Source organism: Danio aesculapii, chromosome 9 (genome assembly GCF_903798145.1).
Source record: "Danio aesculapii chromosome 9, fDanAes4.1, whole genome shotgun sequence".
Taxonomy (NCBI): Eukaryota; Metazoa; Chordata; class Actinopteri; order Cypriniformes; family Danionidae; genus Danio; species Danio aesculapii.
In genome coordinates, this window is record NC_079443.1 from 40,537,336 (window position 1) to 40,554,775 (window position 17,440).

At 35.5% G+C, this 17,440-nt stretch overlaps 1 protein-coding gene across 1 annotated transcript in view; it reads right to left on the reverse strand.

Moving 5' to 3' along the window:
- The window catches only part of LOC130235225 (receptor tyrosine-protein kinase erbB-4-like), a 614,645-nt gene that overhangs the window by 206,734 nt on the left and 390,471 nt on the right, over window positions 1–17,440 (reverse strand). Inside the window, exon 4 of the mRNA XM_056465705.1 lies at window positions 237–368. Coding sequence (XP_056321680.1) covers window positions 237–368 — 132 coding nt within the window. The remainder of the gene's footprint in view (window positions 1–236; window positions 369–17,440) is intronic.

Genomic DNA, 17,440 nt, shown 5'->3' on the forward strand with positions numbered 1-17,440 from the left:
TATATATATATATATATATACAGTATATATACAATATATATATATCTGGCTCTGGATGGCCAGTCCAGCACCTTGGTCCCACATTCATTTCAAAGGAGGGCTACCCTGTACTAAAAATGGCGGCTCTATTGACGCATTCCTTTCAACAGGCAACAATAGCGTAGGCGACATCTAATGTAAATATCTATGACTATTTTACCGCTATTTATCGCATGCTCTGACTGGTCAGTACTCACAGGAGCTGCTGCTATTGGACGGCACAACCAGGTGATCAGGGCGAGCGTTCTTCACTATATCCTGCCAGTGGATTGTATCAGCGTGACACAGGAACTTGTTCTGGTCCACATACACCCCTCCATTCAGGATTTCTGTTAAAACACAGACAGCAACAATGAAACACCATTGACTAGTTAATGGCTTATGTCAGCGCACACCTGTGAGAGTAGCACTGCAGTGAAGGTGACCCCATCACTATCTTACCTTACAGTGAAAGAGCAAGGTGAGGCTCTCCTGAGAATAAAGATAATGCATAAAATAATTTGATTTTCTCACACAATGACTCTTTTTGACCCTCTAGTGTCAGTACTGGCCTACTTCTGCTGGAAGAGAACTATACAGACTTGTTGGGACAGATAAGACTGGTGATTGAAAATAGCAGTTCACTCAAAATGTATTTATTTTTTTCTAATCATTTCAACTAATGCACTAGTTGAAGCTAGTCCAAAGACTTGCAGTACAGGTAAATTGGGTAGGCTACATTGTCCATAGTGTATGAGTGTGGGTGAGTGTGTGTGTTAATGTTTCCCAGGGATGGGTTGCGGCTGGAAAGGCATCCGCTGCGTAAAGGCATCCCGGATTAATAAAGGGACTAAGCCGAAAAGAAAATGAATGAATGAATGAATAAACAGGGTTGAGAATGCGGTGGAAAATCCGAAAACTTGGTAAAAATCAGACGAGGGCTTTTCTTTTTCTGGACGGCTTTTGTAAAATCGACGATTGGGTTTAGGGAAGTAAGTGGGTGGGCGGGTCAATTGCTAAAATTGGTTGGGTACAGGAAAGGAGGAGGGTGGGTCAGTCGATTGGCCGGTTACCCAGTCAATCATTCAGTCATTTAGTCAGTCGGCCGACAGCGGCCTCTGGTGGGTTTACGCGAGAACAGCGTGGGTGCGAACGGTGCTCGCGAGAGACATTCGAAATACGAAAAAGTGCACACAGCGGCCTCTCACGGATTCACGAAAACAGAAACTGCAAAAATACGTACCTCCCGGGACATATTTTGCGGTATCCAGAAACGTCCATGGGAATACATTTTCAGAATGAGCCTGGGTTGAATACTTGTCTGTAAGTACTCTATTTTTACCAAAGATCTATTTTTGTAAATATTCAAGGGTCATTTGATTATTATCAGTTTTATACTGATTGTATTTTGTTGTACAAACACTTCTTCATGGCTGACACGTTATGCTGGTGGTGTTAATATAATTATTTTGCTAATGTTTGACTCAAATGGTCTCATTTAATAGACTTTCCTCATATGCATATTAAGATTTGTATAAAAAATTGCATTAGTAAAGTTTTACTGCTGGCTAAATAAAGTCACTAAAGTTACCCAATCTGCTATCTGCTGTCTTACGCCATCTGTTAAACTTTTGGTTAAGCAACAATTGATTGCGACATAATAGTAATTATTATTATGCCTATTATTAAATTGGGTAACATTTTATTTTGATGGTCCATTTGAGTATTAGTAGACTGTCTGCTTAATATCTGTTGATATGCTCCTTCAACAGACATTTAACTGACTATAAGAAACTTTGCAAGTACATGCCAACTTATACTAACCCCAACCTAACAGTCTACTTATAATCTAATGAGAATTAGTTGGCATGTAGATGCAATGTAACTTAAATTCAACAAACGGACCATCAAAATAAAGTGTGACCTTAAATTGTAGCATTTTCATAGCAATTTAAACTACCCCTTCAATATGTAAAACAAGAAACAAAAAGAAGGAGCTTTGACTGCATATACTCTGGGGAAGAATGTCTGAGTGCATCAATTACATAAGAGTTCTACTTCTTTCTTGTGCTTGAATGTTAAAATGGCCCTTCTACAAATTTTCAGCCACTAATATGGCCCCCTGCCAATTTGAGTTTGAGACCCCTGCTTTAAGTAATAAGTTTTAATAAAACTATTATAAAAATGTAGCTATGACTGTCATTATAATACAGTATAATGTTTGTTGTGACTTTTTACATACATTTGATTATAAATAATTATAAGCAGAGTTATAATTTGGTATATGCATGAGCTTCATAGAAAATGTTACCAATGTATTTTATAAAAGAAACATTTGTAATGAAATATATTAACTTAATTAATCAAATAGCAGTATTAGTGATATTTAATTGTGATTATGATTCATTTAAAGCTTAAAAGCTTCATTTCCAATACACTGTAAATGTATTTCAAAATTCGTTCACACTTTATTTTGATGGTCCATTTGTTGATTTTAAGTTACATTGCATCTACATGATAACTAATTCTCATTAGATTATAAGTAGACTGTTAGGTTGGGGTTAGGGTTAGTATAAGTTGACATGTACTTGCAAAGATTCTTATAGACAGTTAAATGTCGGTTGAATGTATTTATCAACAGATTTTAAACAGACACTCTACTAATACTCAAGTGGACATCAAAATAAAGTGTTACCCAAAATTCCTCCTTTTATGATACAAACAAATAAGTCAGAAACATATTTACTACAATGCAATGCTGAATAAAGAGAACTTTAATTTTTGGATGAATTTTCCCTTTAACAAAGAGGCCACATAAATGTGCCTCTCATTGTTCTTATTATTAACCCTGTTTTTGTTTTGATTCTCTCTTCATTGCATTTCCCCTCATTTCCCTCAGCTCCTCTGAGAGATGTCTACTCCCACCAGACGCAAACACAGAGAAGGAAATGATTACATTCCCCGACAGTGTCAGAATCAGGATCTGTCCTGGATTTGGAGCTCTGACATTCTGGACAGCGGTGCTAACAGGTTTGTAATTTCATATTTCATCTGCAGAGAGATGCCTCTCAATCCCTCACCCTAATATGCATCATACTGTCCCACACGGATCAGCGGATTTGGTAAGAAATCAATCTGTTGTTCCCCTCCCCGTGCGTTCACATGCGAGACGTCTCTGTTTTGAGCACGCCGGACCACAATGAACATTATGATCTTAACGTGTCTGGAGTAATCCTCACTTGCGTGGACAAAAAAAAAAAAAAACACTGGAGAGCTTATAACAGATTTGCATTATTTACTGCAGTGGATTTCTCTTTCACGGCTACGGGAGATTAGCCGTGTGGCGGTTGAACAGATGAGACATATTCATAACCACGGGCCATCTGAAACTGATAATAGCCTAACAAAAGCTTGATTAAACAGTACTCTATGGATGATCGGAGACCGTGTTATTGTGTATTTCCCCTATCTCTGCAGGGCATTGAAAAAACCTGTCGCTCAATGGATAAATTAATTTGAGCTTTCTGACATGCTGGGAGGGCTAGCATCAGAAAAAACAAATAAACGCAATGGTAGAACTGAGCAGGAGTCTCAGACGGCCAGACTGTCGCACTCTCTCCCTCCCTCTCTCTCTCTACAGACGATTGCTCTCCAGCTTCACTGAACCTTAGCATGTACATCAGAACACCTGAGGGAAGAGAGGCCACAACTCAAGACTTCACACGCTCAGTCAGCACTTATTATACAACTATAACATGAAACATTGATTACAGCAAAGATGACTGAACACTAAAGCAGATGTTGACATGCATGCATCATGTAAATTAGACAGATAAAGCATCTTGACTAAGTTTATCTAATTAGTAAAGTTCTCTAATCAGTGCTAGTTAATGACAATATTCAAAACCGCAGTGCATAGGCTTTGTATTTTGAACCAGTTTTCCTAATATATAGTTGAAGTCAGAGTTATTAGCCCCCCTGTTTATCTTTTTCCACAATTTCTGTTGATTCTAACACATTTCTAAACATAATAGTTTTGATAACTTATCTCTGTACTAACTGATTTATTTTATCCTTGCCATGATGACCGTAAATACTATTTGACAAGATATTTTCAAGACACTTCTATACAGCTTATAGTGACATTTAAAGGCTTAACTAGGTTAATTAGGTTAACTAGGCAGGTTAGGGTAATTAGGGAAGTTATTGTATAACAATGGTTTATTCTGCAGACTAAAATAAATATAGCTTTAAGGGGCTAATAATTTTGACCTTAAAATGGTTTTTAAAAAATTAAAAACTGCTTTTATTCTAGCCAAAATAAAATAAATAAGATATTCTCCAGAAAAAAAAAAATATTATCAGACATACTGTGAAAATTTCCTTAATCTATAAAATATAATTTGGGAAATATTTACAAAAAAATTAAGTAATCAAAGGGGGGCTAATTATTCTGACTTCAACTGTTTATTTTGATAACACTATATGGCCCTTTTTGTTAAATTTAAGCAACTGTTAATCTTAGTTGAAGTTCATTTTGACATTGAGTTTAAACATGCATTTGTTAATATTATTAAATTTATCATACATTAGGAAAAAACAAGTCTTTAACTACTACCAATAACAAATTTGTAAATAACAATCTTACTAACTAATGTTGAGTAACAAACTATATTGTCAAGTGTTAGTATGTGTAGTTGTGCACTTTATAATAACTTTAATTTATTAAGTATTAGCATATAGTGAATTCAGTACTTGCTAACCATTAACTCTACATTAAAAGGCATTAGAAATCAGTTTACAACTGCAGATACAAATGCTGTATTCTTGACTTATGAACTTATTTATTATGTGCTTAATAATTGTACTTTCATAATTTGTGAAAGTTGATTGATTTTTCATCACTTATTCAAGTATTGCATTATTTACAAACCATTTGTATTTAAGAACAGTTTTTTAAGATCATTCAGAATGAGTTAGTAAATGATGGATAAACTATTGAAATCAACATTTATATATTTTATTATTCAGCCATATAGTAATGGTTACTATATATGTTAATAAATGCTTTATTAACACAACTTCATGCAGTTTTGGGACCTAATCTAAAGTGAGGACTAGTTTTGCTTTTTAAATGCCTTATAAATGACAATTAAAGGCTTAAAAGTTTAAACATTGCTAGACTGTCAAAATATAACAAAATTTGCTAAAAAAAACAACAACAACATAACAATCAAACAATGTAATATGATATAACATTTCAAAGTTATTTAGCGACGTTTAAACTGTGTTGTAATTTTTCATTTGATACAGTTTCATCTGTGTATCTTCAAATGAATAAAGTTGTTTAAGTTCTCTTTTCTGTTTAGAACTAAGCCTTTAATTGTCATTTATAAGGGATTTATAAACCATAAATAGTCCTCACTTTAGATTAGGTCACAAAACTGGATGACATTGAGTTAATAAAGCATTTAACTGGTTTGTAATTATTGCTATACTTAATTTAGTCATGAAAAATGAATAATGAACAAAAGTATGAAAACACAATCATTAAGTCATAGAATCCAGCATTTGTAGCTGCAGTTATAAACTGCTTACAAGTGTTTATTAATGTAGAGTTAAAACTTAATGAATTCACTATTTGCTAACGCTTAATAAATGGTTCATAATGTGTAATTACTGTATAAAGTGTTACCCATTTCAATTAAAAATATATTTCACAGTATGTATATACTGTAAAAACTTAGTTGCTGCTTATTTACACTACATTAAATTGACTTAAAAATTAAAAGGGCTGTATTGAACATTTATGTTTTGTTTTTAATCTTGACCCCAATGACTTTAATTGTATGAGGGGAAAATAATCTAATTTGGTTAAATCAGTAATATCATTCTTATCATTTTTAGATTTTTAAATTTAACAACAATAGGTTATAATGTTTATCATATTCATATTTTCATTTAGATGAAAATATGATGAAAATCAACAGTTTGGACAGAACTGTGTAGGTATAGTATGTCCACTGTCATCATTAAAATAGGACCCAAATCCCAGTCATTTTTAGGCCCACAAAATGGCATTTGTGTGTGATTCATTGTTTCATAAAGGCTTGAATAAACTCCACCACAAACACATGGAATAAACTTATTAGTAATTTTTGTCCAGTGAGCTTTATTTCAGCTCTATCCATGTCTGTCTCTATCACTGACTGCTGTTTATCTCATGTAATGCAGGAGAAGCAGACACACACATGGGAACGGTGGGCAGGGAGAAGCAGCTCATTTGCATTTAAAGCCACAGGCTACAAAAACAGCTACACTGTACTCAAACACCAAAATGTGCAGATTCTGAATACTATAATAAATTGTCTAATGGGTATTTTGAGCTGAAATTTTACAGACACATTCTGGAGACACCAAAGGCTTATATTATATCTTGTAAAAGGGGAAATAGGTGGCCTTTAACATTTAACTCTTGCATTTACTTATCTTTTAACTAGTATAAAAAATTAAATCTGTTATGAACTTGTAATATTGGGACACATTATTACCCTAATCAGAGTTTTCAGCTGGCACAGACTGACCGCACACACGCAAGCATGCGTGCACGCACGCACGCACGCACGCACGCACACACACACACACACAGTCTAGATGCCAGCACTGGCGCTGGGTTCAGTAAAGCGTTTCTCTCCACAGTCATGACAGCTGGTTTCATTTGAATGACTGGTTGACTTGTTGTTGGGTCTGTAAAAGCTACAGGTTCAATTTAGTCTCAAATGAAGTGAAAACATTAATGTCAGTCATTGGGAAACTCTGTACGTGCAGACACAAGATCAATTCTGCATACATGCACACTGAAAAACATGGCTGATATTGGCATTTATTGCAAAAAAAGTCACTGGCCGTGTTTTAAATCACAGTAGACTGCCTTGTAGTCTACTTTTTTACACAGACAACATCCTTTTAGAAATATAACTTGTAAAAGACTGCTTTAACCTACTCTGTGCATTATAAAATGTGCATCTCCTGTATAAGATCACAGTATACTTAACCTGATAATTGAGTTCAATAGAATAAGCTATTAGCATGTTGCGTTGATGCAAGACTAACAATAACAATATTAGTGTACACACATGCACAATGATTGATAACACATGGTATTCTGTTGATTAAAAGTGCATGTTGCTGTAATATTGTCACTTTAATTGATCGAATTCTCCAAAACAGTATGAATTCTGGAAAATCAAAAAAAAAAAAAAAAAAAAATCTATCTATCTATCTATCTATCTATCTATCTATCTATCTATCTATCTATCTATCTATCTATCTATCTATCTATCTATCTATCTATCTATCTATCTATCTATCTATCTATCTATCTATCTATCTAGGATATCCATACAGTATGTATTATATATTGTGATACTTTTTTCCTCATATCAGTCAGCCCTACTTATGTGTGCCTTTAAATAGCTTCAGAGTAACCTCAATTAATATATGTGTGAATATGCAAATCACCCACCCCCTATCAGAGACAGATGCCTCCCAAAAACCAATCCTAAGATAGAAATGCCCTAAGCATCATAGACTGTCAGCAAATAAAGCCATTTAGTTCTCCATATCATTGAATATGCATCATTTAAAGGGGCCATGAACTACCTCAGTTATTTGTATTGTTCTCTGTGGGCCGCTTATAATAATATCAAGACTTTTACATAAAAAAAAAAAAAAAACATCATAATTTATAAGTAATTGAGTATTTTCTGCCATGTGTATTATGCCTCATAGATTATATAGCAAAATGCACTGCACTACTTTGTGTCCTTAAATATCTAAAATTCCTAAATCAAGATTTAAATAATGTTATGTTTTAAGAAATGTTAAGTCAAGATGAAGAGAGTTTTTCATTTAGAAAAGTTTATGCATGTGTAATAATAATAATATGTATAATTAGATACTATTTCTGAAAAAAAATATTACTCCTCTAGTTGCTGTGATTGGCATGTTTGGCATGTGAATCAGTTTTGCATATGAAGAAGGCTAAACAAGCAGTAAAGTAGAAGCAGGCATTGACAGTTTGTGGAGGCGAGTTTATGCACCACATTACATCATAGAGTAAAACATTACAAATCCTGTCAACCCAGGCTCATTCTGAAAATGTATCCCTATGTACATTTCTGGAGAGCGCCAGATATATCCCAGGAGGTCATTTTTTTTTTTTTTGCAGTTTTTGCCACTGAGTATGCTTTTTCAGATCTCAAATTTCTCTAGCGAGTGCCATGCTCGGCTGCTGTTCTCACGTAAATCCACCAGAGGCTGCTGTTGACTGACTGACTGAATAAATGATTGACTGATTGACTGACTGACTGACTAAACCCAACCGAGTGTTTTCTAAAGCACCGATTGACCTGATTGGCTTTTATTTTTGTCTTATCCACTTTCTGGAACTATTCTTCACCGGACTGAAACCTCGTCAACATGGTCAACTCCTCTCTGCGTCTAAAGTCCACCGACATACATGGCAAGCTACTGGACAAACTTGTTAAAGCAGGAAAGCTGTCCATACGGAGGTAAGCAGTCCGCTTGTACGTGCTAAAAGCAATTGGGTCATACCTTCCCTTAACATTTATTTTAAAGACAAAATGCAGCCATATGTACTTATGGCTACATAATTTGCAATGTCCAGAAATGTATATAGGGCTACATTTTCAGAATGAGCCTATGTTGAATCCTGTCATTTGGCAGACTGCGTTCAATATAAGCTGCTTTTAGAGGAACAACAAAGTTTTGAGCTCTGAAACTTACAGCATGCGCTTATAGTATTTTGACCTGTTATCTTTGAAAAGATCAAGGAAATTTTTGTTTCTCAGTTCATGACCCCTTTAAAATATACTTGCAATACTTGCTATGTGCTTAATTAATAAAAAAGGTGTTATTTTTCCCAGTGTATTAAGATTCATGAAGAGCAACATAATATTGACTCTGCAGCAAAACAAAAGCCCTGTCCTAAATTGCATGTTTTGAAGATATGAATAGTTTCATATTACATTTCTGAGAATATCTCTGGCACTCTGCTGTTTTAAGATGAAAATGCTAAGCAATGACGTCGACTGACACATTTGTTTTGTTGTTAAGCATGCTAAAAACACCAGGGAGTCATATAAACAAATTCGGTTTCACCCCAGGAGGGTCTTTAACTAAATGGACCAGAACAGGACATCACATTGGGACTCATAGTATGTTGAATGCATGACCTTTCATAAACTCAACTTGAAAATCAACACCAGTCAACCAGTCCCTAATCCATATCTTCATTGACTTTCTCCACAAGATTATCAAGTCGGACGGGCACAGATGAGACTGCCTATTCATCACAGAGTGCCAACATCACCGCGGCCTTACGCCAGTCACTGCCAGCAGTCTGGCTCTGCGTGTGGCACAGAGGGACTGCGCCTGGCAGGGCTTATGAGGAATGATATGCCAGACTGTGCCAGCTTCCCCTGCCGCCACTGTACAAATAGGTGATCTTCTGCGCCATCCATCAAAGTGAGGCTCTGCACCGCACAGCCTGGCCTCTCCAGCCGCGTTACCAAGGAGATGGTGTCTGAGTAAAAAATGCACTCAGTAAAGTTGAACAAACAATGCGAAGGAACACAGAGTAATTTTTCCTCCCGATAAGGACAGCAAACCAAGACTTTAGTGAGAAACACAAAAATTTCACCTGTTAATACGATTTAAAAGAGTGTTATTTTTCTTCTGAGGTTAAGAAGGGGATCTGTCATGCTATCTTTATTCTTTTTCTGATAGTGAGGGCGCTAAAAACCACGCAATGAGTGCTAAACAAAACTTGCACTCAGAGAGAAGAGAGAGCGTATAGATTCTTACATATCTTCCACCGGATATTTGAAGATTGTGTGTCCCTCTGTGTCCAATTTGAGGAAAAAAAGACAAGTAATTCCTTCCATCTGTCCGTTAGCCTCTTATCACAACTGAACAATACAGAAATGACTCCTCTGAGTCATCTGGCTAAATAATAGCATTCTGTGCTCGTTTTTTGTGGTATTGGTCTGGGACAGTCAGAGTATGGTGTGTATTTTTAAGAGATCTAGATGGATGATTCAGTGTCAGGTGGAATGTCAGGAACTACAGCCAAACAGTGAACGGACATAAACAGTATACTGAAGTGTTCTATTAATTAACTCAACCCAAACTCAACCCTATGAATCTCATACACAACACAACCATAATACTAACTAGTATTAATACTACTTTTTACTACTTTTTCCCCAGAGCTGTCTTCCTTTTGAACTCTGCCCCTCACTGACTCTTTTGCCCCCCCAATACACCCCCCCCCCACACTCCTCTAACTTATACTCCTCACAATCACTGCACTATTTAACATTTGCACATTTAAAGTTTGCACATATTCATTGCACTGATTCATTTACTTGAACTGTACATACCCACAGCACATGGACATTTGTAATTTGTAATTATGTTTATCTATCTGCCACTCCTGATTATTAATAGCATCCTGTACATATATTCATTTATGCAAATCTCTGTTCATAGCTAATACAACCTGTATATAATGTTGATAGTACATCCATCTGTAAATATCACCATAGTTTTTCTATAACTGCACTTTATAACTTATACCTGTATCCTGCACTTGCTGCTGTTGCACTGCTGGTTAGACCTAAACTGCATTTCGTTGCCTTGTACTTGTACATGTGTAATGACAATAAAGTTGAATCTAATCTAATCTAATCTAATACAATGAAATGCCATCCATGCACAAGTGAACTAGTCCATCAAAAAGCAGAACGAAATTAATTTGATATAAGAAAATACTGACCAATTAAAGGAATAACATGTACATTTTTATTAATATAATATATTTAAAACCCACTAACCCGGTGTTATATATTTTGCTGACTTTTGTTATTTACATTATGCCAAGTGTCTTGAAATGTTAAGAATGTTAAGATGCTAACTGCAATGCAATTTTAACCAGTGACATGGACTGAGTCCTGTATGATCCTGTGCCAACATACTAATGATATCATACATTCTCAATTTCCGGTTTGGTTTTCTAGCAAACAGGTAAACACTAAAAATGCTTAATATGTTGACTGTTTTATTAGACTTCACAGAGCAGCATTATAATAGAATCCTAAAATGTATTTAGAATTTTAAAACAGTGCTTCTCCACATGCTTATAACCAGAATAAATCTCTCATCAACAATTATTTCAATTGTTTTACTTTGAGAGCTATCAGCCTTATTCTTCTTTATTCTACAATTATAATATGTTTTGAATACTTTAGCTCATCCATGAACATGATTTCTCCAAAAGACTCATAGGATGTAATCAGGGGTGAATTTAGTGATTTGGGGGCCCTAAGCAATTCCAGCGAAGGGGGCCCAACAGTCCTATAATACACCATTTTAAAAATAAAATAACAGCTACTAAGACCACTCAATCTATTTTCTATGTTAAATCATAATGCTGTATCGACATTTTATATGAGTTGTTTTCTTAAAATGAATTCACAACTAAAAATAGCCTAATAAATAAATAAATAAAAAAAATACATGTTTTTTAAAACTAAACTTTTACTTGATTTGACTGCTGGACTGCTCCATCACTGGGGTGTAAGACAAATTAAAATTTTAATTCTTAAAATTTCGTTTGTAATACCCTCTCCCTACAAGAAAAAAAAAATGATAGGATACGGTAGAAAAAAACAAAGTTATAGGTATAATTTATAATTCGAAATATTTATTGGGGACCCCAAAATTTCCTGGGGCCCTAAGCGGCTGCTTACTTCGCTTATTGGTTAAATTTGCCCCTAGATGTAATAATGACCACAACTCTGCATCACTGAGTCATAAAACGACACCTTTGTTTGTTGTGAATATGCTCCCTCTAGTGGAAAAATTACATACTGTGCCTTTTTAAAACAGAGTTTGGGCATACTCACACTATTTGCCTTGAACTGGGCCGAAACACGCTTGTCCCCCCACCCATCTCAGTGGAGATTTCTTTATATCGTTATTTCATTTTAGTCATTTGGGATGCAGTGACATGTAGTCAAATATTTCGCCGTACAGATCAGCCACTTTTGACGCTCATAAACAATCATAAAGTCCTCGTGCTGCAGGAATTAGGGGCTTTGCTAAAGGTGCAGCTGTCGTGCAGTGAGGGGTTTGCGTCTTTAATAATCTACAAGTTTGCATTCATTGAGTGAGTCCACCCTTAGATAGTAACAGGGTGATACTGGTAAACCATTACAATTTCATGTAACTGTTTTCTATGTTAATACATTTGTTCTGTATATCATATCTATTTATGCAATGACATTGATTTTCTAGTGCCCGATATGCTAATCTTTAGTCTCACGTGATAGAACAGAAACCATTATAATATGCTGGAGATGCTTGTGAAATGTTCCTTAATACTCTTAGTTTAAATAGTTAAGCTACTAAAAACAAAATAAAAAAATGCACAAATCTTGATTTTAAGATTATAAAATAATGATTATACATGTCTTTTCCAACAATTTTTTGACTTATATACTGAATAAATGTATTTTGTAAGGCTCACTCAATATTTTGGTCTCTCCGTGGACATCTCAGCCAAGGTCAGAACAAAAGGGTCACGCGTATAAATCTGGAGGAATAGGGGTGGCAAACTACGAATAAAGCCCAGACAGACTCCATTTGAATTTAATTGCACTTTTATGTATTTAACTACTGACCTGAAAAGAACAACGACTTTAATTTAACGACATAAAAGCATTTATGAGGAGTTGATGCCGCAGGCGTTCAGGAGAGAGGAAGGGGGAAGGTGAGGACCTGCGCGGGAGTAGTTCAGCAGGCGTTCGTGCCGCGTAGACTGCAAGCAAATGCACTTTTAACGACACACTGTTGACATTCAAGCATGAGTGGTCACGGCAGGCAAAGCATCATGGGAGCCCACTGATGGCCTGTGTGCGATCGGCGCTGACAGCAGAACATGTGTTCTACTGGTTACATGTGTCTGTTTCCAATTCATCTGAACCAAGGACCCTCTCGCAGTGCTCAATGCATCATTCCCCCCCCCCCCCCCCTTTTGCTCAGACTGTGGAGGGACAAAGACCAACTCAATAACAACTCTTGAAAAACCAATGACAAAGGCAATAAATAACAGGCAAGAGTTGCATTGAAATAAATCCCTTTCAAATCCAACCAAGGTTGATACAAATAATAATAAAAAAATTGTAAAAAAAAAAAATGGTGCTGGGAAACAGGACACCCTTTCTTTCTACAAGAGGGCAGTTTTTACGGGCAAATGTTACAAGGGGATTGTCACAGTGATGGTATGATATATAAGCAATAAAGGAAGAATTGAAACCATATTGAATGCTGAGGGGGAAATGGTGTGGTAACTGTGGTTTAAAAGCAATGGCAGATGCTCACAATATACTGTGACATCTATTTATGAGCAGTTACTGTTGAAGCATTCGAACTCAGTCTTATTTTGAGCTATTGGTTGGGTTATAATGTGCATCAGAGTTCAAGGCCTGTCCCTTAATACATAAAGGTGCAGTATACAGTGCAGATCAAAATGAGACAACAATTCATGAATGCTTTTTTCAAGCACACTTAAGACTCAAGCAAATGAAAAATGCTATTATCACTGAAGTGAACTTTGGACCATTTTACATTTAGCAGACGCTTTTGTAAAAAAAAAAGGAGGTATTCAGCAATATAACAAGAATAGGCAATACAAACAAGAAGCGCTAGTTATACAAAGTAACTTGTTTGTGCTCAGATAATTTAGTGCTAGAGTAAGAGTGCTTTTTGAGTGCTTCTACATCACTTTCTCTCTCCCTTCCTCTCTCTAAAAAATGTAATTAATTAATTAATTAAAGAACCCCTATTTTGCATTATAAAAGGTCATATTTTGGTTTTGGGGGTCTCCAACAACAGGCTGATATGCATGCAAGAACAAAAAACATTGTTTCATTGTCTTATAATATGCAAGTATTTTTACCTAATTATTCGAACGACTCCCAAATGATATGTTCAGTGATTAATTTGTTCCCAATATTTTCCAAACTACAGAAAACAGGCAACAGTTTTAATTACGCTTACATGTTGTGATCCGGAGGAAGAAGAAACCATATAAACCATATGGTTCATATGAACTGTAACAGTTACTGACAAAGTTCCTGTCAAAGTCTGACAAAGTCCCATACATAATAGTCCCTGCTGCTCCTTCCTTTAATAGCAAATGGCTGATGAATCCTGCATTTCAGGGCAGGTATCAAAACATAATTGACATGAAATGATAGGAACAAACACAGAACTAGTTTGGCTACACTGTGGTGTTGTTGTGAAAATTAACTTTAACCCTTTAGTCCCCACAGCCGAATCTCCATCTGTCAGTGATCATCATCATCGCGTCATGATCAGTCCCGTGATCCCCCACGCTCGGCTAGTGTCTGAAGGGAAAGGAGCATTCATGTTTTACTGGATCCGGCACTACATTTGGTGATATTCTGTATCGATGTTGATGAGTTCAGGCAAAAGATCTAAATGCAACCCGATTCATTTCTTCGACTCGGAGTTTAATTTGTAAATGAATAATTCCTGGAGCAAAACCAGGAAATAAATGTTACCATGACCGACATCCACCACACAATTTCAGTTTCCCGGAACATGACATCATTACATTTCTGAACGATCTTTAATTATTTTGTGCCATATAAAGTTATGGGTCAATCATGGATAAAAACAAACAAACATAGCTACCGACAGAAAACTTATGAAACATCACCTTCCAGTTTACTAACACCACTGACATTCAGTTCACTTCCAAGTGAAAAAACCGGAAGCGCTCTGTCTAACCAAAAATAATCCACAGTTACTTCTTCCGTCATGTTTTCTGGTTAACTTGATTTGCTTTGCTTCTCTCTCCCACTCTCCTGATCCAAGGATGCAGTTCCATCTTCTCAAGATCTCTTTTGATCAGGCTCATTTTCAGATTTGCTCGTGGTTTTAAAAAATGAAAATATGCTTGACTGCCTCATTACCTATTTGAAAATACAAATATTATTTAGGTAAGCCACTATGCCAGAATTTAATTTTGCTGCTCACAGCATGCAAAACAATCACCAACCAATGAGAGTTATAGTAAACACAAGAAAGATGATTGGTTGAAAATATTGTTGAGGGCCAATAGTTATTTATTTACATGATTTTTACTTTAACTTGCATGGTGACAATCGTTATGTACTCATTCACATTCTCTGTGCACAAGTTAATGACAAATCAATTAAAATAAATACCGGAACGCAAAACACAAATATCTGACATTTCCCGGAAGAGGATCCAGCAAGATTCGGCTAAAATTAAGCACTTCTAATTGCCTTATTGGAGGATCCAATGAGTTGTGACATTGTATAAATGCAGTATTTAACAAATAATAGACTCAAAATGAGAAACTTCTGTGAATGGATCATTCCTTTGGCTTTTTGGACTTCATAGGTCAGAGTTTACCAAGCCTGAACTTTGGAAAGCATCAATGTGAAACACGAGCTTGTGTTTCCATACTGACACATTCACATGAATGAAATTCAATGGAAAAAGTGCAGTGGGACCAGGAATTAACTGGGTGAAATCTAAAGGTGCTCTCTAATTTTGATGTGTAATCTTGTGTGTGTGTGAGAGAGAGAGAGAGCGAGTGTGTGTTTACTACTTTTATTCAGAATATATGTAATAAAAAATATGTCAGCAAAACTGTGGCAACAAAAATGACTAAGCAGTGACTTCAAAACTGTATTTTGATTTTCATTGTATGTATACTGTAAAGCTGAATGGATGATGGTTCCAGACGGTGGGCTTACCCACAATTCTCCCCACCCCCTTGACTTCCTCAGGGTGGTAATTGCATTTAAAGCAGGCTGATTAAATTTTGTTATCCCTCACACAATTGTTTCCAATGAATCTTTATGAAAAATGGCTAAGATTAAAGGCTTATGGAATAATCCGGGGCAGAGAGCATCTGCTTATTTATCTGAGAAAGAAGAGAAAAAGAGTAGAGGTGTAAATGAGAGAGGGCAAGGGATAAGAGAGGGCAAGACTTCTCCTCTCTCATTGCTAGAAACTGAAATAACCTTTCATGTTTCATATCTGGGTCGGGTGGGTGAGCTTGTTGAATTAGAACAGTTAAATCACTACATGCTGTGGAGCACTTGTGGGAATTGATTTCTATAGTTAAGGCAACATACAGTAATGGTTTGTCTGCAAATCAAGAACAGATTAAGACCCCCCTTCACAAAACTGTACACAGCATGAGTATTTTCAGCATTTTCCACTGGGAAGACCTGAACGGAGTTACTGCAGATCCACTCTGTGATGACGGACTTTCACAATCCTTATATAATAATTTTTTATACATTCTATTAAATGTAACTAGTAGACCAGTCCGACCTACAAAGAGTTACATGTAGTATCACTACTTCTCTGTAAATTATTTATTTATTTATATATATATTTTTTTCTTATGCTTTCTTGACGATAATGTATTGTGTTGTGTCCAACATTCTTTGTATTGTGAAATGGCCTTTGCACTCTGTTCTAGCTAAAGGTGCAGTAGGTGATCTGCCAAAATGCTATCTGTTAGTAATCTTTGAAAACACAGTCCCTTACCCTGCCGTCCAAAGCCACGCCTCCTGAAATCACGAATGCACGCACCTTAAAGATGACAGTAGACAACCCACTAGATCATGTCAATTTTTAATTGGATTACCATTTTTTAGTTTTATGCCCTACCCAGAAAGCCGAAAAGAAAATGAATGAATGAATGAATGAATGAATGAATGAATATTTAAACAATAGAATAGAACACTTTAAAAATGTTTCCACTTGTTAACGTTCAGTATAATGACAAGTATTTCAAAAGCTTAGTTAATGTTGTTTTTCTTTCTTTCTTTCTTAATTTTATTGACAGTGAAAATTTGCTTTTTTTTGTAGCTAATGTTAATAATGATTTAAAATAAAATACTGCAATGATGCTGTTTTATTTAACGCATTACCTAGCATCAACTTACTTATTGTCTTCTTAATTTTACTGGTATTGTAAAATTTACAATGTTTCAATAGTTTTATGTAACATATTTACTAACATGAACAATGCATTTATTATAGTATTTATTGATCTTTGTTAATGATAATAAAAATGCAGTCATTCATTGTTGGTTCTTGTTAACTCACAGTGCATTAACTAATATTAACAAGCTCAATTTTATATTATAATTAATCTCATGCATTAGTAAATCGTCACCTTAGAATTATAAGGTTCTATCTGACATTTTCTCAAAATGTAGTTATTGACATATTCTTATTAAATCATTTTTATTTACATAAT